Here is a 21,527-nt window from a genome sequence, read left to right as displayed (position 1 = left end):
GGAGGAGGGAAGGAGGAAGACAAGAGGAAGAAGAGGAGGAGGGAAGGAGGAAGACGAGAGGAAGACAAGAGGAAGAAGAGGAGGAGGGAAGGAGGAAGACAAGAGGGAGGAGGGAAGGAGGAAGACACGAGGAGGAGGGATGGAGGAAGACAGGAGGAGGAGGGAAGGAGGAAGACAAGAGGGAGAAGAGGAGGATGGAAGGAGGAAGACCAGATGAAGAAGAGGAGGAGGGAGGGAGGAAGACAAGAGGGAGAAGAGGAGGAGGGAAGGAGGAAGACAAGAGGAGGAAGGAAAAGAGAGAGGAGGAGGAGAGGAAGAGAGCAGAGGAGGAAGAGGGAGGAAATCAGTGGAGCAAACTGACCCAAATGGGTACTGGCAACCTGGCAGCAGCTAACCCTCTCAACCCCATCTTGCTCCAATGTGCCCCTGTTAAAAATGTGTGCCTGTATTCATAAAGAGCCTAAGAGTAGGAGTGCTGATCTAGGATCAGTTTGTCCTCTTAGAATATACTGAATGGACAGGGGAGACCTGATCCTAGATCAGCCCTCCTCCTCTGAGACACTTGATAAATACAGGCCCTGGTCCTGCATTGGTCGTCTTTAGTTCAGGAGGCCTGGTTTTGCCGTAGGCCTTTCTAGCCCACTTAGAACCCAGCCCGTCAGCCTGACTCAGGTGACTTTGTATCGATCACATCTCCTCCTACCTCCCATTAACTCTATATTACAATGCAATAGGTCACCTAGCTCTAAACCTGTATGCCATAGAATATAATAGACTTTAACATAGAAGCTACCTTGTGGTGAGTAATAGGAGTGGTGAGTAATAGGTAGATGATGGTTTAATGAAATGCCCGTTGTTTCTATTTCTATATCTGTCTGTGTTGGCCGTATCGCACACTACTGGGACTAAGAGGACATGGGTGGACGAGGCAGTCAGAAATAAAAGTTCCATCCCCACCATTTATCTGCCCGAGCAACTTTTCTGTGTCTTGCATGAGGGTGCAGGTTCATGTGGGGCATTTTGTTCAGTTCAACTACTCTCCATCAGATGTCATTATATCACAGAAGAAAATCAATCAGTTATTCTTTGTTCGTGGTAAGTTCTGTACACAGGTCATTATATTGGGTTCCCAGAGTGATGCAGTGGTCTGAAGAACTGCATTTTAGTGCTAGAGGCATCACTACAGACCCTGGTTCATTTCCCCGACCGTGATTTGGGAGTCCCATAGGGCAGCGCACAATTGACCCAGCGTCGTCTGGGTTTGGCCGCGGTAGGCCGTCAGTTAATTGTGCACTGGTTATTATTAAAATGCCATTATTGTCCATTAGATGGCAGCATTGTCTTTCACATTGACAACAGAACAGTTTCTGCCTGTCAAATCCACTGTACCCCACTGACCCCACCAAGGACACCTACCTCACCTAGATTGCATGACATTTTTTTAAACTATTGTTTGTGCAGTTCATTCTGTCTGTCTTTCCCTCAGAGAAAGAAAATTAGAGACAAAGGGAGAATATGGGCTTTTGATAAGAAGGGTAACGCATATTATTAAAATCTCTAGGTCTTTTATTTAACTAGTCTAGTCAAGGTCTAAGCCCTTAAATCTCAATATCTACTAAGCGAACATATGGAATTGTTTTAAAGTGGTTCATTTAGCCATTTGATTTGGAATTTTAGGATGAATATATTTTAATATATATTTAATATACTTACATTTTTATCATTTTATGAAACATTGAATTTAGCCTTTACTGCTATAACGGCAGGTGGTTAGAGCATTGGACTAGTAATCGAAAGGTTGCAAGTTCAAATCCCCGAGCTGACAAGGTACAAAATCTGTCGTTCTGCCCCTGAACAGGCAGTTAACCCACTGTTCCCCTGAACAAGGCAGTTAACCCACTGTTCCTAGGCCGTCATTGAAAATAAGAATTTGTTCTTAACTGACTTGCCTGGTTAAATAAAGGTAAAAAAAATAAAAATAAAAAAATCATAGAAATGCAATGAGCAGACAAGTCATAAAATGTCTAATCAGGTTGAAGTGTCTGTCCTATATCTCTGAGAGAGAAGAAAACTCTGGGAAATAAAACCAGTAGAACCATGTTTGGTCACGTTGTTCATATTAGTTTGTTACGCAAACGGTTGGGGTTTTATAGATCATTTCGTGAAGATTTTCTTTTCCCGGATCCTCTCGTGTAGAAAAACGACTGCTCTCTCAAAGCCCCGTGTTATGGAATAGGCGCAAACTTTATATCGGACGAAAGAGGGGATTGAGTTGCCGCCACTACAAGAAACGGCAAGTCTAGTTTCAACACAAAAGTTGTTCTTGGAAAGACGATGCAGGGTGAGTAAAAATAGGAACACTGGGGCATGAGTTTGTGGGGGGGGGGGGTTCATTCTCTCCTTCCCATACAGTATGGGCACTGGGGTCTCTCTTACGCTCCTTCTCGCCATGTGGCTGGCCAGCTGGGTGGTTTACGTAGGTAACAGGCTTCCTCCACAACTCTGAGAAGTCTATATTTATAACCTCAGCATGGAGCCATGTGCAGGGGAGGGGAGGGGTGGGGCTAGGATTTTGTACCAAATGGCGCCCTATTCCCTATATAGTGATAGTGCACTGTATAGGGATTAGGATGCCATTTGGAGTGTATCTGGGCACCTTCCCAGCGGTGCTGTGAGCTCTCCAAAAGGGATGCCATACCAGGGCTATGGCTCACTGGAAGCAGACCTGGGTTCAAACACTACTCAACATCTTTCAAACGTTAAGTGTTTGCTCTAGTCTTCCCGGAGTGCCAGGTGGGAAGGGTTTGCACTTTTAAAACAAATTAATTGGTTCCATTAAGCCAGGCAAGCTCAATCAAGCACCTATACAGTATTTCAAATGATTTTGATTAGTATTTGAACCCAGGTTTGTTCCCTGGAAGTGGGTCATAGGGGAGAGGGTCTCTGGTTACCCCCAGAGAACTGCCCCCTGTGTGAGGTGGGTTTAGTGATCATTTCAGCACAAGCTCTGCGTTCATGAATTATTACCCCAAAAGTTTAATGGCTGACTTCATCACTAAACAAAACATGGCTGAATCCTGTCAGCAGAATGGGGCTGTAGTACTTCTAATGGAGATGAGGTCAGCAGAATGGGGCTGTAGTACTTCTAATGGAGATGAGGTCAGCAGAATGGGGCTGTAGTACTTCTAATGGAGATGAGGTCAGCAGAATGGGGCTGTAGTACTTCTAATGGAGATGAGGTCAGCAGGATGGGGCTGTAGTACTTCTAATGGAGATGAGGTCAGCAGAATGGGGCTGTAGTACTTCTAATGGAGATGAGGTCAGCAGAATGGGGCTGTAGTACTTCTAATGGAGATGAGGTCAGCAGAATGGGGCTGTAGTACTTCTAATGGAGATGAGGTCAGCAGAATGGGGCTGTAGTACTTCTAATAGAGATGAGATCAGCAGAATGGGGCTGTAGTACTTCTAATAGAGATGAGATCAGCAGAATGGGGCTGTAGTACTTCTAATGGAGATGAGGTCAGCAGAATGGGGCTGTAGTACTTCTAATGGAGATGAGGTCAGCAGAATGGGGCTGTAGTACTTCTAATAGAGATGAGATCAGCAGAATGGGGCTGTAGTACTTCTAATGGAGATGAGGTCAGCAGAATGGGGCTGTAGTACTTCTAATGGAGATGAGGTCAGCAGAATGGGGCTGTAGTACTTCTAATAGAGATGAGGTCAGCAGAATGGGGCTGTAGTACTTCTAATGGAGATGAGGTCAGCAGAATGGGGCTGTAGTACTTCTAATAGAGATGAGGTCAGCAGAATGGGGCTGTAGTACTTCTAATGGAGATGAGGTCAGCAGAATGGGGCTGTAGTACTTCTAATGGAGATGAGGTCAGCAGAATGGGGCTGTAGTACTTCTAATAGAGATGAGTTCAGCAGAATGGGGCTGTAGTACTTCTAATGGAGATGAGGTCAGCAGAATGGGGCTGTAGTACTTCTAATAGAGATGAGTTCAGCAGAATGGGGCTGTAGTACTTCTAATGGAGATGAGGTCAGCCGAATGGGGCTGTAGTACTTCTAATAGAGATGAGGTCAGCCGAATGGGGCTGTAGTACTTCTAATGGAGATGAGGTCAGCAGAATGGGGCTGTAGTACTTCTAATGGAGACGAGGTCAGCAGAATGGGGCTGTAGTACTTCTAATAGAGATGAGGTCAGCAGAATGGGGCTGTAGTACTTCTAATGGAGATGAGGTCAGCAGAATGGGGCTGTAGTACTTCTAATAGAGATGAGATCAGCAGAATGGGGCTGTAGTACTTCTAATAGAGATGAGATCAGCAGAATGGGGCTGTAGTACTTCTAATGGAGATGAGGTCTGCGGAATGGGGCTGTAGTACTTCTAATGGAGATTAGGTCAGCAGAATGGGGCTGTAGTACTTCTAATGGAGATGAGGTCAGCAGAATGAGGCTGTAGTACTTCTAATGGAGATGAGGTCAGCAGAATGGGGCTGTAGTACTTCTAATGGAGATGAGGTCAGCCGAATGGGGCTGTAGTACTTCTAATAGAGATGAGGTCAGCAGAATGGGGCTGTAGTACTTCTAATGGAGATGACGTCAGCCGAATGGGGCTGTAGTACTTCTAATGGAGATGAGGTCAGCAGAATGGGGCTGTAGTACTTCTAATAGAGATGAGGTCAGCAGAATGGGGCTGTAGTACTTCTAATAGAGATGAGGTCAGCAGAATGGGGCTGTAGTACTTGTAATGGAGATGAGGTCAGCAGAATGGGGTTGTAGTACTTCTAATAGAGATGAGGTCAGCAGAATGGGGCTGTAGTACTTCTAATGGAGATGAGGTCAGCAGAATGGGGCTGTAGTACTTCTAATAGAGATGAGATCAGCAGAATGGGGCTGTAGTACTTCTAATGGAGATGAGGTCAGCAGAATGGGGCTGTAGTACTTCTAATGGAGATGAGGTCAGCAGAATGGGGCTGTAGTATTTCTAATAGAGATGAGGTCAGCAGAATGGGGCTGTAGTACTTCTAATGGAGATGAGGTCAGCAGAATGGGGCTGTAGTACTTCTAATGGAGATGAGGTCAGCAGAATGGGGCTGTAGTACTTCTAATAGAGATGAGGTCAGCAGAATGGGGCTGTAGTACTTCTAATGGAGATGAGGTCAGCAGAATGGGGCTGTAGTACTTCTAATGGAGATGAGGTCAGCAGAATGGGGCTGTAGTACTTCTAATAGAGATGAGGTCAGCAGAATGGGGCTGTAGTACTTCTAATGGAGATGAGGTCAGCAGAATGGGGCTGTAGTACTTCTAATAGAGATGAGGTCAGCAGAATGGGGCTGTAGTACTTCTAATGGAGATGAGGTCAGCAGAATGGGGCTGTAGTACTTCTAATGGAGATGAGGTCAGCCGAATGGGGCTGTAGTACTTCTAATAGAGATGAGGTCAGCAGAATGGGGCTGTAGTACTTCTAATGGAGATGGCGTCAGCCGAATGGGGCTCTAGTACTTCTAATGGAGATGAGGTCAGCAGAATGGGGCTGTAGTACTTCTAATGGAGATGGCGTCAGCCGAATGGGGCTCTAGTACTTCTAATGGAGATGAGGTCAGCAGAATGGGGCTGTAGTACTTCTAATGGAGATGGCGTCAGCCGAATGGGGCTCTAGTACTTCTAATGGAGATGAGGTCAGCAGAATGGGGCTGTAGTACTTCTAATGGAGATTCTCTATCTAAACTGTTCTGTGTATAGCTGCAGCTTGTGCTTGTCACAGGCATCCATGATATAGAGGACTGGACCTCCCTAAACAGAGTATTTTGTTTCAGTGTGAGACAGTCAGCGTAACCTTTAGTGGAATACCACTAGGTTATCAGTGATTAGTGGGGGGGGGGTCGTTTTACTGCAGCCCAACCTTGGCCAAAGACGTTAAAATGGAAATTGACACGCCACAGGAATATCTAGTGTGTGTTGTGAGAGAGCTCAGACACTGGCATAAAGAGGGCAGAGTGACGCAGTGACACATCATCAGCCTCATGTTTCACTAGAAATCAGTTGGTGTGTTCACCTCAGCCAGAGAGAGGGGAAGTGGGCAAGATTCTGCCAGCCTGTCAGTGTAGAGAACAGGAGACGGGGCCTGTAGCCAGTGATGGTTCCTGGAACAGTCGTCAATCAGAGCAGTTACCACCATCCCTCAGTTCTCTATCAGAGCAGTTACCACCATCCCTCAGTTCTCTCTCAGAGCAGTTTACCACCATCTATCAGAGCAGTTACCACCATCTATCAGAGCAGTTACCACCATCTATCAGAGCAGTTACCACCATCCCTCAGTTCTCTATCAGAGCAGTTACCACCATCCCTCAGTTCTCTACCATCCCTCAGTTCTCTCTCAGAGCAGTTACCACCATCCCTCAGTTCTCTCTCAGAGCAGTTACCACCATCCCTCAGTTCTCTCTCAGAGCAGTTACTACCATCCCTCAGTTCTCTATCAGAGCAGTTACCACCATCCCTCAGTTCTCTATCAGAGCAGTTACCACCATCCCTCAGTTCTCTCTCAGAGCAGTTTACCACCATCTATCAGAGCAGTTACCACCATCTATCAGAGCAGTTACCACCATCCCTCAGTTCTCTCTCAGAGCAGTTTACCACCATCTATCAGAGCAGTTACCACCATCTATCAGAGCAGTTACCACCATCTATCAGAGCAGTTACCACTATCTATCAGAGCAGTTACCACCATCCCTCAGTTCTCTATCAGAGCAGTTACCACCATCCCTCAGTTCTCTATCAGAGCAGTTACCACCATCCCTCAGTTCTCTATCAGAGCAGTTACCACCATCCCTCAGTTCTCTATCAGAGCAGTTACCACCATCCCTCAGTTCTCTATCAGAGCAGTTACCACCATCCCTCAGTTCTCTCTCAGAGCAGTTTACCACCATCTATCAGAGCAGTTACCACCATCCCTCAGTTCTCTCTCAGAGCAGTTACCACCATCCCTCAGTTCTCTCTCAGAGCAGTTACCACCATCCCTCAGTTCTCTCTCAGAGCAGTTACCACCATCCCTCAGTTCTCTCTCAGAGCAGTTACCACCATCCCTCAGTTCTCTATCAGAGCAGTTACCACCATCCCTCAGTTCTCTATCAGAGCAGTTACCACCATCCCTCAGTTCTCTATCAGAGCAGTTACCACCATCCCTCAGTTCTCTATCAGAGCAGTTACCACCATCCCTCAGTTCTCTCTCAGAGCAGTTTACCACCATCTATCAGAGCAGTTACCACCATCCCTCAGTTCTCTCTCAGAGCAGTTACCACCATCCCTCAGTTCTCTCTCAGAGCAGTTACCACCATCCCTCAGTTCTCTCTCAGAGCAGTTACCACCATCCCTCAGTTCTCTCTCAGAGCAGCTACTACCATCCCTCAGTTCTCTCTCAGAGCAGTTACCACCATCCCTCAGTTATCAGAGCAGTTACCACCATCCCTCAGTTCTCTCTCAGAGCAGTTACCACCATCCCTCAGTTCTCTATCAGAGCAGTTACCACCATCCCTCAGTTCTCTATCAGGGCAGTTACCACCATCCCTCAGTTCTCTATCAGAGCAGTTACCACCATCCCTCAGTTCACTCTTGCTCTGAAGGAGCTAAAGGGTGTGTAGGTTTTTGTTACAGCCCAGCACTGAAACACTTTTTATTCAACAATTCAGGTATTGATTATTAGTTGATCAGGGTCATGTGTTTTAATGCTTGGTTCTCTCTCAGGAGAAAGAAGTTACTACAGACAGACCAGGGTTGGTGACCACTACTTTAGAGAACATGAATATTTAAATAAATAAAAGTCACACTTAACTGCCACCACAAAGAAAAGTGATGTATGAAAAATAAATTGAGGCCAGAGGCATTGGTTATAAAATCCTCAACTTTAATCAGTTCAAAAAGTTTCACAACAACTGTAACGAGTAGAGAAGGGGAACTATTTGCCATTTACAGATTGAGTTTGGATTAGGAATTATACATTTGTTGCTTAATCAAACTATTGGCAACTAATTATTTCACTCTGGAATAAAAAGCCTTTTGTTTTGGATAGAAGACATGTTATAAAGATCCAAATAAACAATGCAAAAATACTAAATGAAATGTAAACTGAGTTGTGTTTATTTTTAGCTTGTCTTCTAAGGTAGTGTTGTTGAAGCACTACTAGCATGGTAAACAATGTCAATTAGTTCCAATTCAGAATCTCAAAAGCCGACCGACAGAAGTTAAACAGGAGTTTGTTATATAAAGATGCAGTTATTTTGAACCCATAAATAACATTTCAATAACCACTTCTTCTTTCTGTTAAAGGTCCATTTGAATGAAGAGCTCACCATGGAGCAACGATCCTCACAGAGGATAACTAAACGCCCATGTCGTCTAGGCGACAGCACACGCACTCAACACACCCACAAAAAATACACTAAATAATAATGCTGTTCCCATGGTAATTCATGTGCTATAGAATTGGGATGATATGCACATAATCTGACTGTCTTGCGCCGATGATGCTCCTTCCTGTCTTCCTAGTTCCCGCCTCCAGTCACAGCCAGGCGACCAAACGCAGTAGGTTTCTTTCAGTTGGGCGGAGGTTCAACCAATGAGCACGGCCGCTAGCCTGACCACCTGACACACAAAGCAGCAGCATCTCTGACTTCCTTCCTTCATAATCCGCTAGCTTCACATTCTAACCACAATGCATTGGGTTGGGAATCAGACGCAGGGTGCACATACACACACACACACACACACACTTCTAGAACACCACTTCATTCCTTCCAGTCTGTCACATCATAGTTCTAGAAGCCTCTTTGCTGAGAACTTTTTGACACATATGCCTTGTTGCACAAAAACTCTTCTGTCTCACTATATATATGTGTGTGTGTGTGTGTGTGTGTCTGTGTGTGTGTGTGAGAGAGATAACATGTGGAGGGGAGGAAACAAGTGAAGTTCAGAAATCTTACCATACGTCTGCTTCATGTCATGCAGCTAGGGGGGTGATGACCCCTGACCCCTGACCAAATAAACAGTGGAAACATAGTACACAGAAGTCCCCATATAAAACAGGTGTAACGGGCCACGGGGTGACGCAGTACGTCATCATTTACATATTGACATGGTTTTTGGTGGACAGAACAGCTGATGGATGAGGACGGGCGTGTCTGCTCTCTCCGTACCTCAGCAAAGTGACCGGGGGGCCTCCCACCTCCCACCTCTCTTTCCTTCTGTTCGGGTTAGTTTTGTGTGTTTGTTGGTGTGCCTGTATGTACAGTAACAGCAGGACGTCTCAATCACACATCTCCTCAGGTATTTCGTGTGGGTTGAGGATACCGGGAACTGACATCTGTAGCTTGTGTTTCTCCTCCTGCGCCTGACGCAGCGACGCCTCCCGCTCCTCTAGGAACAGGTCTGTGGTGTCCTCTCCTGCAAACTCCTACAGGAGGAGAGAGAGAGACATTACCACACAGACAGACAGCAACAGGTCTGTGGTGTCCTCTCCTACAGGAGGAGAGAGAGAGACATTACCACACAGACAGACAGCAACAGGTCTGTGGTGTCCTCTCCTACAGGAGGAGAGAGAGAGAGACATTACCACACAGACAGACAGCAACAGGTCTGTGGTGTCCACCCCTGCAAACTCCTACAGGAGGAGAGAGAGAGACTATCACACAGACAGACAGACAGCAACAGGTCTGTGGTGTCCTCCCCTGCAGGAGGAGAGAGAGAGACATTACCACACAGACAGACAGCAACAGGTCTGTGGTGTCCTCCCCTGCAAACTCCTTCAGGAGGAGAGAGACTTTACCACACAGACAGACAGCAACAGGTCTGTGGTATCCTCTCCTACAGGAGGAGAGAGAGAGACATTACCACACATACAGACAGCAACAGGTCTGTGGTGTCCTCCCCTGCAAACTCCTACAGGAGGAGAGAGAGAGAGACACTATCACACAGACAGACAGCAACAGGTCTGTGGTGTCCTCTGCTACAGGAGGAGAGAGACATTACCACACAGACAGACAGCAACAGGTCTGTGGTGTCCTCCCCTGCAAACTCCTACAGGAGGAGAGAGAGAGACACTATCACACAGACAGACAGACAGCAACAGGTCTGTGGTGTCCTCTCCTACAGGAGGGGAGAAGAGGGTCCCTGTATATAAACACACACAGACACAGGTCTGTGGTGTCCTCTCCTACAGAGATATACAGAGGAACCTCGGTTGGAGGTGGAGGAAAAGGCTCACCTTAATCTGTACCAGGAAGTCCCTCAGGTGTTCCTTGAAGGCTGCAATATCCTGGTTTAGACTGAACAGTCCTGTTACGAACACCTTGACCTGGGCACTGAGAGACAAGACAACGTAGAAGACATAGATAAACAGGACAACGGTGTTGTGGTCGTACGTGTTCTATGTAGTGAATCTGTTATTCAATGTGTTTCTATTGGCTAATAGCAGTAAGGACTATCTGTTGTTCTATGTAGTGAATCTGTTATTCAATGTGTTTCTATTGGCTAATAGCAGTAAGGACTATCTGTTGTTCTATGTAGTGAATCTGTTATTCAATGTGTTTCTATTGGCTAATAGCAGTAAGGACTATCTGTTGTTCTATGTAGTGAATCTGTTATTCAATGTGTTTCTATTGGCTAATAGCAGTAAGGACTATCTGTTGTTCTATGTAGTGAATCTGTTATTCAATGTGTTTCTATTGGCTAATAGCAGTAAGGACTATCTGTTGTTCTATGTAGTGAATCTGTTATTCAATGTGTTTCTATTGGCTAATAGCAGTAAGGACTATCTGTTGTTCTATGTAGTGAATCTGTTATTCAATGTGTTTCTATTGGCTAATAGCAGTAAGGACTATCTGTTGTTCTATGTAGTGAATCTTATTCAATGTGTTTCTATTGGCTAATAGCAGTAAGGACTATCTGTTGTTCTATGTAGTGAATCTGTTATTCAATGTGTTTCTATTGGCTAATAGCAGTAAGGACTATCTGTTGTTCTATGTAGTGAATCTTATTCAATGTGTTTCTATTGGCTAATAGCAGTAAGGACTATCTGTTGTTCTATGTAGTGAATCTGTTATTCAATGTGTTTCTATTGGCTAATAGCAGTAAGGACTATCTGTTGTTCTATGTAGTGAATCTTATTCAATGTGTTTCTATTGGCTAATAGCAGTAAGGACTATCTGTTGTTCTATGTAGTGAATCTGTTATTCAATGTGTTTCTATTGGCTAATAGCAGTAAGCAATGTTCCCTCTAAGGTGCGTGCGTTTGTGCGCACGCAGCTCCCCTGGGAGACTGACGCACAGAAGAAATATCAGCCCGTGCAGAGATGCGTGAGATTAAACTTCACTCAACTTTAAAGAGTTTTCCCCTTTAGTTAAAACTATCAGCGTTTCCCTTTACTGTGGGAATTGTGATTGAATCAACGCAATATTCACCTCATTCAATTCAACATACCGAAACTAAACTAACTATGCAAGACTTAGTATGCAAAACTAATTATGCAAGATATTTTCTTGAAGGCAGAACGCATCGGAGTAGGAGTAGGAGTAGGCACGACTCAGGCCCGTACTCTACACAGACCAGTGTACCATAACCAATCAGAGCTGCAGGAGGCCTATATGCAAATAGACCATTGCCATATATGGATCTGTGCAGCATTTTCCTTTCTGTTTTCCATGAGTTCATCTACAACTCCAGCACCTGCTAAAAGTACCTGGATGTGCCTAAGTTCTTCAGCTTTTGTCCATATATGGATTTGTGCCATTCACTTTGAACTGGACTGTGTTTACAGCATGAGCGGTCATGAGTAGATGCGCTTGTTTTCAGATCAAAGCGGGAGCAGCATGTTGCCACTTGTGCACATTTTGTTCATATCCTTTGCTAGTTAGTGAGTTATTATCCCAGTTATAGATCATTATTAGTCAACAATAGGGGAGTAATTACTAGTTAGTGAGTTATTAGCCCAGTTATAGATCATTATTAGTCAACAATAGGGGAGTAATTACTAGTTAGTGAGTTATTAGCCCAGTTATAGATCATTATTAGTCAACAATAGGGGAGTAATTACTAGTTAGTGAGTTATTAGCCCAGTTATAGATCATTATTAGTCAACAATAGGGGAGTAATTACTAGTTAGTGAGTTATTAGCCCAGTTATAGATCATTATTAGTCAACAATAGGGGAGTAATTACTAGTTAGTGAGTTATTAGCCCAGTTATAGATCATTATTAGTCAACAATAGGGGAGTAATTACTAGTTAGTGAGTTATTAGCCCAGTTATAGATCATTATTAGTCAGCAATAGGGGAGTGATTACTAGTTATTAGCCCAGTTATAGATCATTATTAGTCAGCAATAGGGGAGTGATTACTAGTTAGTTATTAGCCCAGTTATAGATCATTATTAGTCAGCAATAGGGGAGTGATTACTAGTTAGTTAGTAGCCCAGGTATAGATCATTATTAGTCAGCAATAGGAGAGTGATTACTAGTTAGTTAGTAGCCCAGGTATAGATCATTATTAGTCAGCAATAGGAGAGTGATTACTAGTTATTAGCCCAGTTATAGATCATTATTAGTCAGCAATAGGAGAGTGATTACTAGTTATTAGCCCAGTTATAGATCATTATTAGTCAGCAATAGGAGAGTGATTGCTAGTTATTAGCCCAGTTATAGATCATTAATAGTCAACAATAGGGGAGTGAATACTAGTTAGTTAGTAGCCCAGTTATAGATCATTAATAGTCAGCAATAGGGGAGTGATTACTAGTTAGTTAGTAGCCCAGTTATAGATCATTATTAGTCAGCAATAGGGGAGTGATTACTAGTTAGTTAGTAGCCCAGTTATAGATCATTATTAGTCAGCAATAGGGGAGTGATTACTAGTTATTAGCCCAGTTATAGATCATTAATAGTCAGCAATAGGGGAGTGATTACTAGTTAGTTATTAGCCCAGTTATAGATCATTATTAGTCAGCAATAGGGGAGTGATTACTAGTTATTAGCCCAGTTATAGATCATTATTAGTCAGCAATAGGAGAGTGATTACTAGTTATTAGCCCAGTTATAGATCATTATTAGTCAGCAATAGGAGAGTGATTACTAGTTATTAGCCCAGTTATAGATCATTATTAGTCAGCAATAGGGGAGTGATTACTAGTTATTAGCCCAGTTATAGATCATTATTAGTCAGCAATAGGAGAGTGATTGTTTCATGTAAGAGCACAAAACATGTACATTTCTAGACATCTCTGAAAAGCAACTCAAGTAAAGAGCTTTTTTTTTGTCTTAAAGGGACAGTGTTGTATTTTGAGACAGGATTGTATAAGCTAAGTAGCCAATAGGCAGAGGGTAGCATCATTTTCCTGATTCTCTGTAATAATGGCATGTAAATAATGATGCATTTTATTTTGTTCATAAAGGTACTTACTCCTGTAGATGTGGGAAAGCAGTTTTGAGCAGGTTGGCCACGTACTCCTGTATGAAGACCTGGTTGTTGCCGGGGTTGGAGGGGTTGAGCTGGGTGTTGATCTTCCCTTCCTCCACCAGGTTAAACATGTAGGTCAGGATGGAGGCATGCATCGTCAGGCCTGGGGGAGAGGCAGAGAGACACACACAACCAGACATGCACAGTTAGGTGATATGGATTTATACAAATGGTAAAACAGAACAAGAGACGTGTGTTCTTTACCGGAAGTTTGTGCGTGTGTGTCCCAGCAAGCACATAACGTTCTGAGAACCATAGGTTTCTTAGAGCTTAGTGAGGGCGTGGTTGTTCTATGGTTATTTAGCATACAACCTTCACACAACTTCCTGGGAATGGTGCAGTTGTTTGTCCTTGGAACATTCTCAGCACATTTAACTTGACAAAAAAACAACACTATTTGCTTTGTATGTCATTACTTTAACAAAAAACGTTTCCTAAAAGTTCAAACATTTACATGGCTACAATTTCAGTAATGTTCTAGTACGTTCTCCAACTGGTTTGACATTGGGAATGTTCTCAAATAGTTCAGAGAACATTAAGAAACAAAGTTATTCTGTGGAAATTTCAGTAATTCAGCATAACATTTCTTACAGATTTCCTCGTGGTTCTATTTAAAATCATGTTCTCAATTTGTTCCAAGAACGTTAAGGTGTAAGTTAAGGTTCAGTAACGTTCAGAGAACGTTCTAAGAATGTAATTGGAAAAAACATACATTCTCAGAACGTGAAGAAAACATTCTGTAAACTTTAGTAAGGTTCTAAGAATGTTATTTAAAAACATATACATTCTGTTCTCAGCATCAACAAAACCGTCTATCCTCCATCTTGTTAAGTGTGTTCAGGTGTTAGCCACGCCCACTGATTGGCCACAGCTGATCTTAATGAGTCCTTGTTTCCTTTGAAATGGGGTCTGTTTGAATAGACTAAAAGGAGCAGCTTTGTATGAGTTAGAAACATGGCATGCTAGCTGCATCCTGGTGGTGCAGTGGACGAATTCAATGGATAGAGAATAGAAGATTATAGGCGTGAATCCCACTGATGCCGTGTCACAATAAAACAGAAATGTGCTTGTAGGGCTGAGAATTGCCAGAGTCCTCACGATACGATATCACAATACTTAAGTGCTGATATTATATCTATTTGACACTGTGATTTTATTGCAATTTGATGTTCCAAACATATTTCTTGCCATATGAGGGATAAGAGAGAACCATGAGACAACGAGTTGGATATAAAAGTGCTGAAAACAAATGGTCCTCCTTCTGAAAAAGATGGGAGAACAAAGATATGAAGGAAAAATACTGGAGTTTTGGTCAAAGTACAGCCAACTAGCACTAACATAATATTATCGAACCAAAACATCATCAAAGATAATATCCCAATATGTAACTGTGTACATTCCCCCCCCCCCATCACTATGTGTTCTCATGATTAATGCCGAGGGAAATTCATTTCCATGTATTCTATCAGTGCGTGGAGTTTAAAAAATAACCTAAAATAACCTAGCAGTGTTTTTACAAGTCTCATTCAAACATTCAGTTTTAAAGACGTTTTTTTTTTAAACCTCAAAATAACCTCTTAGAGAATTAATAAAACCTTCTAGGAAAACTTTCAAGGAACCAGAGTAAAACGATCTCAGAACCTCCCAGCAAACTAAAAATGTCCATTACCAGAACAGGAAAAAATGTCACTTCCGTTCTCAGAAAGTTAAAAAAACGGTTTTGTTTACCAGTCAGGAAACGTATGTTTTCGTTCTCAGAACCAATGGGAAACAAAACACACAGTTCCCACAACCAAATGTGCTAGCTGGGGTGTGTGTTTGTATTCAGTACTCACCGGCAGCGAGTGTGTGTGTGTGTGTGTGTGTGTGCATGCTCGCTCATCGTCAGTGTGTGTGTGCGTTGCATCCGTGTGTGTACTGTACTCACCAGCAGTGTGTGATGTGTCAGTGACCACAGAGAAGATGTGCTGGAGGATGTCGCAGAAGTATGTCTGGTAGAAGCTCTGTGCTGCAGCCTCTTCCTGAGTCACGTTCTGCAGTAGAGTGTAGAGGATCTGAAGGCCTGCCACAGGAACATACACAATATATATCATATATATACACAGGATCTGAAGGCCTGCCACAGGAACATACACAATATATATCATATATATATACAGGATCTGAAGGCCTGCCACAGGAACATACACAATATATATATATATACACACAGGATCTGAAGGCCTGCCACAGGAACATACACAATATGTATCATGTACAGTGCATTCTAAAAGTTTTCAGACCCCTTGACTTTTTCTACATTTTCTTACGTTACAGCCTTATTCTAAAATGGATTATTGTTTTTTTGACAGATTTGCAGACTTGGCATTCTCTCAACCAGCTTCATGAGGTGGTCATCTGGAATGCATTTAAATGAATAGGTGTGCCTTGTTAAAAGTTCATTTGTGGAATTTCTTTCCTTCTTAATGTGTTTGAGCCAATGTGTTGTGTTGTGACAAGGTAGAGGTGGTATACAGAATATAGCCCTATTTGGTGATAGACCAAGTCCATATTATGGCAAGAATAGCTCAAATTTTATTTTACCTATATTTAACTAGGCAAGTCAGTTAAGAACAAATTCTTGTTTACAATGACAGCCTAGGAACAGTGGGTTAACTGCCTTGTTCAGGGGCAGAACGACAGATTTTTAACCCTGTCACCTCGGTGATTCAATCCATCAACCTTTCGGATACTGGCCCAACTCACTAACCGCTAGGCTACCTGCCACCCCCAAAATAAGCAAAGAGAAACGACAGTTCTTCGTTACATGAATGAGGTCAGGCACTGATGTTGGGCGATTAGGCCTGGCTCGCAGTCAGCATTCCAATTCATCCCAAAGGTGTTTGATGGTGTTGAAGTCAGGGCTCTGTGCAGGCCAGTCAAGTCCTTCCACACTGATCTCGACAAACCACTTCTGTATGGACCTCACTTTGTGCACAGGGGCATTGTCATGTTGAAACAGGGAATGTCCTTCCCCAAACTGTTGCCACAAAGATGGAAGCACAGAATGGTCTAGAATGTCATTGTATGATGTGGGGTTAAGATTTCCCTTCTCTGGAACTAAAGGGTCCGGACCATGAAAAACAGTCCCAGACCATTATTCCTCCTCCACCAAACTTTACAGTTGGCACTATGCATTGGGGTAGGTAGAGTTCTCCTGGCATTCGCCAAACCCAGATTAATCCGTCGGACTGCCAAATGGTGAACCATGATTCATCACTCCAGAGAACGTGCTTCCACTGCTCCAGAGTCCAATGGCGGCTTTACACCTCTCCAGCCGACACTTGGCATTGCATAACTGCTACGCCATGGAAACCCATTTCATGAAGCGCCCGAAAAGTTATTGTGCTGATGTTGCTTCCAGGGGGAATTTGGAACTTGGTAGTGAGTGTTGTGTGGCCTACCACTTTGCGGCTGAGCCGTTGTTGCTACTAAACGTTTCCACTTCACAATAACAGCCCTTACAGATAACCGGGGAAGCTCTAGCAGGGCAGAAATCTTACAAACTGACTTGTTGGAAAGGTGGCATCCTATGACAGTGCAATGTTTAAAGTCACTGAGCTCTTCAGTAAGGGCATTCTACTGCCAATGTTTGTCTATGGAGATTGCATGGTTGTGTGCTCGATTTTATACACCTGTAAGCAACAGGTTTGGCTGAAATAGCCAAATCCACTCATTTGAAGGGGTGTCCATATACTTTTGTATATATATATATCGGCCGATTTATATATATATATTTGTAATAATGACAATTACAACAAAACTGAATAAACACTTATTTTAACTTAATATAAATACATAAATAAAATTAATTTAGTCTCAAATAAATAATGAAACATGTTCAATTTGGTTTAAATAATGCAAAAACAAAGTGTTGGAGAAGAAAGTAAAAGTACAATATGTGCTATGTAAGAAAGCTAACGTTTCAGTTCCTTGCTCAGAACATGAGAACATATGAAAGCTGGTGGTTCCTTTTAACATGAGACTTCAATATTCCCAGGTAAGAAGTTTTGGGTTGTAGTTGTAGTTAATATAGTATTCATAGGACTATTTCTCTCTATAACATTTGTATTTCATATTCCTTTGACTATTGGATGTTCTAATAGGCACTTTAGCAAACACAGTAAAGTGCTGTCTGAATTAATGCTCAGGAGCCTGCTGCTGCCTACCACCACTCAGTCAGACTGCTCAATCAAATCATAGACTTAATTATAATATAATAACACACAGAAAGACGAGCCTTAGGTCATTAATATGGTCAAATCCGGAAACTATCATTTCGAAAACAAAACGTTTATTCTTTCAGTGAATTATCTAACAGGTGGCATCCATAAGTCTAAATATTGCTGTTACATTGCACTATCTTCAATGTTATGTCAAAACTATGTACAATTCTGGAAAATTAATTACTGTCTTTGTTAGGAAGAAATGGTCTTCACACAGTTCGCAACGGGCCAGGCGGCCCAAACTGCTGCATATACCCAGACTCTGCTTGCACAGAACACAAGAGAAGTAACACAATTTCCCTAGTTAAAATAAATTCATGTTAGCAGGCAATATTAATTACATATGCAGGTTTAAAAATATATACGTGTGTATTGATTTTAAGAAAGGCATTGATGTTTATGGTTAGGTACACACTGGTGCAACGACAGTATTTTTTTCGCAAATTCGCTTGTTAAATCACCCGTTTGGCGAAGTAGGCTGATTCAATTATAAATTAACAGGCACCGCATCAATTATATGCAACGCAGGACAAGCTAGTTAACTTAGTAATATCATCAACCATGTGTAGTTAACTAGTGATTATGTTAAGATTGATTGTTTTTTATAAGATAAGTTTAATGCTAGCTAGCACCTTACCTTGGCTCCTTGCTGCACTCACATAACAGGTAGTCAGCCTGCCACGCAGGTCTCCTCGTGGAGTGCAATGTAACCAGCCATGATCGGTGTCCAAAAATGCAGATTACCGATCGTTATGAAAACTTGAAATCGGCCCTAATTAATCGTCCATTCCGATTAATCGGTCGACCTCTAGTTTAAACAGACAGTTCGGTGCATTCAGCTTGTCAACACTTCTTACAAAAACAAGCAGTGATGAAGTCAATCTCTCTTCTCTACTTTGAGCCAGGAGAGATTGACATTCATATTATTAATGTTAGCTCGCCGTGTACATTTAAGGGCCAGCCGTGCTGCTCCGTTCTGAGACAGCCGTGCTGCCCTGTTGTTCTGAGACAGCCGTGCTGCCCTGTTGTTCTGAGACAGCCGTGCTGCCCTGTTGTTCTGAGACAGCCGTGCTGCCCTGTTGTTCTGAGACAGCCGTGCTGCCCTGTTGTTCTGAGACAGCCGTGCTTCCCTGTTCTGAGACAGCCGTGCTGCCCTGTTCTGAGACTGCCATGCTGCTCTGTTCTGAGACAGCCGTGCTGCCCTGTTCTGAGACAGCCGTGCTGCCCCTTTCTGAGACAATTGTAATTTTCCTGTCCCTCTTTGTGGCACCTGACCACATGACTGGATAGTAGTCCAGATGCGACTAAACTAGGGCCTGTAGGACCTGCCTTGTTGATAGTGTTGTTAAGAAGGCAGAGCAGCGCTTTTTATGGACAGACTTCTCCCCATCTTAGCTACTTTTGTATAAACATGTTTTGACTATCACAGTCCTGGGTTACTCCAAGCAGTTTAGTCACCTCAACTTGCTCAATTTCATTACAATATTTAACTGAGGTTTAGGGTTTAGTGAATGACTGGTCCCAAATATGATTTTAGATTTGTAAATAGGATTTAGGACTAATTTAGGACTAACTTATTCCTTGCCACCCATTCTGAAACTGCCTGCAGCTCTTTGTTAAGTGTTGCAGTGATTTCACCAGCTGTAGTAGCTGACGTGTACAGTGTTGAGTCATCCACATATGTTGACACACTGGCTTTACTCAAAGTTCATTAGTAAGGATTGAAAAAAAGAAAGGGGCCTAGACAGCTGCCCTGGGGAATTCCTGATTCTACCTGGATTATGTTGGAGAGATTTCCATTAAAGAACACCCTCTGTGTTCTGTTAGACAAGTAACTCTTTATCCACATTACAGCAGGGGGGTGTAAAGCCAAAACACATACGTTTCTCCAGCAGCAGACTATGAACGATAATGTCAAAAGATGCACTGATATCTAACAAAACAGCCCCCACAATCATTTTATCATCAATTTGTCTCAGCCAATCGTCAGTCATTTATGTAAGTGCCGTGCATGTTGAATGCCCTTCCTTATAAGAGCGCTGAAAGTCACGTTGTCAATTTGTTCACTGTAAAATAGCATTGTATCTGGTCAAACACCATTTTTTCCAAAAGTTTACTAAGGGTTGGTAACAGGCTGATTGGTCAGCTATTTGAGCCAGTAAAGGGGGCTTTACTATTCTTGGGTATCAGAATAAATTTAGCTTCCCTCCAGGCCCGAAGGCACACAATTCCTTGTTGGCTGAGATTGAAGATATGGAAAATAGGAGTGCCAATATCGTCCACTATTATGTTGATAAACAATCATTTGTTCACCTCTTCCACACTCACTTTACGGAACTAAAAATGACAATGCTTGTCTTGCATAATTTGGTCAGTGTAAATGTGTTTTGGATGTGTAAAGTCAGCATTTGTTGCTGGCATGTCATGCCTAAGTTTGCTAAACTTGCCAATGAAAATATATAATTAAAGTAGTTGGCAATATCAATGAGCCATCTGATTCAATGAGCCATCTGATTCAATGAGCCATCTGATTCAATGAGCCATCTGATTCAATGAGCCATCTGATTCAATGAGCCATCTGATTCAATGAGCCATCTGATTCAATGAGCTATCTGATTCAATGAGCCATCTGATTCAATGAGCCATCTGATTCAATGAGCCATCTGATTCAATGAGCCATCTGATTCAATGAGCCATCTGATTCAATGAGCCATCTGATTCAATGAGCCATCTGATTCAATGAGCCATCTGATTCAATGAGCCATCTGATTCAATGAGCCATCTGATTCAATGAGCTATCTGATTCAATGAGCCATCTGATTCAATGAATGATGGAGCGGAGTTGACCTTTGTGCCCCAAAGCTTTTTTACTATAATTCTTTATATAATGTATCTTTGTTTCATAGTGTAGTTTCTTATTCTTTTCATTCAGTTTAGTCACATTATTTCTCAATTTGCAGTACTTTTGCCAAATCGGGTTGTGCATCCAGACTCATTTGTCATTCTTTTTGCCTCCTCCCTCTCAACCATACAATCATTTTTGTATTCATCAGTCCAGGGGGGATTTAACCGTTGTTACAGTCATTTTCTAAATGGGTGCGTGCTTATTAAGTAACTGGGATAAAGCTATTTCATGAAACGTGTTAAGTGCAGTGTCTGGTTGCTTCTCATTACACACCACAGACCAGCACATATCATTTACATTAACATAGGAATCACTACAAAACTGATTGTATGACCTCTTATATACTGTATTAGGCCCAGCCTGTCCTCTTATATACTGTATTAGGCCCAGCCTGTCCTCTTATATACTGTATTAGGCCCAGCCTGTCCTCTTATATACTGTATTAGGCCCAGCCTGTCCTCTTATATACTGTATTAGGCCCAGCCTGTCCTCTTATATACTGTATTAGGCCCAGCCTGTCCTCTTATATACTGTATTAGGCCCAGCCTGTCCTCTTATATACTGTATTAGGCCCAGCCTGTCCTCTTATATACTGTATTAGGCCCAGCCTGTCCTCTTATATACTGTATTAGGCCCAGCCTATCCTCTTATATACTGTATTAGGCCCAGCCTGTCCTCTTATATACTGTATTAGGCCCAGCCTATCCTCTTATATACTGTATTAGGCCCAGCCTGTCCTCTTATATACTGTATTAGGCCCAGCCTGTCCTCTTATATACTGTATTAGGCCCAGCCTGTCCTCTTATATACTGTATTAGGCCCAGCCTGTCCTCTTATATACTGTATTAGGCCCAGCC

The 21,527-nt window shown here is 42.8% G+C and overlaps 1 protein-coding gene across 8 annotated transcripts in view; it reads right to left on the bottom strand.

Annotated features, from left to right (window-relative positions):
* Window positions 1-7,884: 7,884 nt before the first annotated feature.
* The window catches only part of LOC109876345 (exportin-1), an 87,889-nt gene continuing 74,246 nt past the window's right edge, over window positions 7,885-21,527 (bottom strand). For 6 of the 8 annotated variants that reach the window (XM_031813161.1, XM_031813165.1, XM_031813162.1 and 3 more), the window contains 4 exons: window positions 15,428-15,562; window positions 13,444-13,603; window positions 10,257-10,353; window positions 7,885-9,446 (listed from right to left, as the gene is read on the bottom strand). In XM_031813161.1, coding sequence (XP_031669021.1) covers window positions 9,300-9,446; window positions 10,257-10,353; window positions 13,444-13,603; window positions 15,428-15,562 — 539 coding nt within the window. In that variant the 3' untranslated portion in view covers window positions 7,885-9,299. Of the gene's footprint in view, window positions 9,447-9,558; window positions 10,070-10,256; window positions 10,354-13,443; window positions 13,604-15,427; window positions 15,563-15,628; window positions 15,724-21,527 lie in introns of those variants that run through there. The other 2 variants (XM_031813166.1, XM_031813168.1) reach the window with 2 other exon arrangements.

The sequence above is a fragment of the Oncorhynchus kisutch genome, unplaced genomic scaffold (assembly GCF_002021735.2).
Source record: "Oncorhynchus kisutch isolate 150728-3 unplaced genomic scaffold, Okis_V2 Okis04b-Okis11a_hom, whole genome shotgun sequence".
In the NCBI taxonomy this organism is placed as follows: Eukaryota; Metazoa; Chordata; class Actinopteri; order Salmoniformes; family Salmonidae; genus Oncorhynchus; species Oncorhynchus kisutch.
This window is presented reverse-complemented; position numbering and strand designations above follow the sequence as displayed.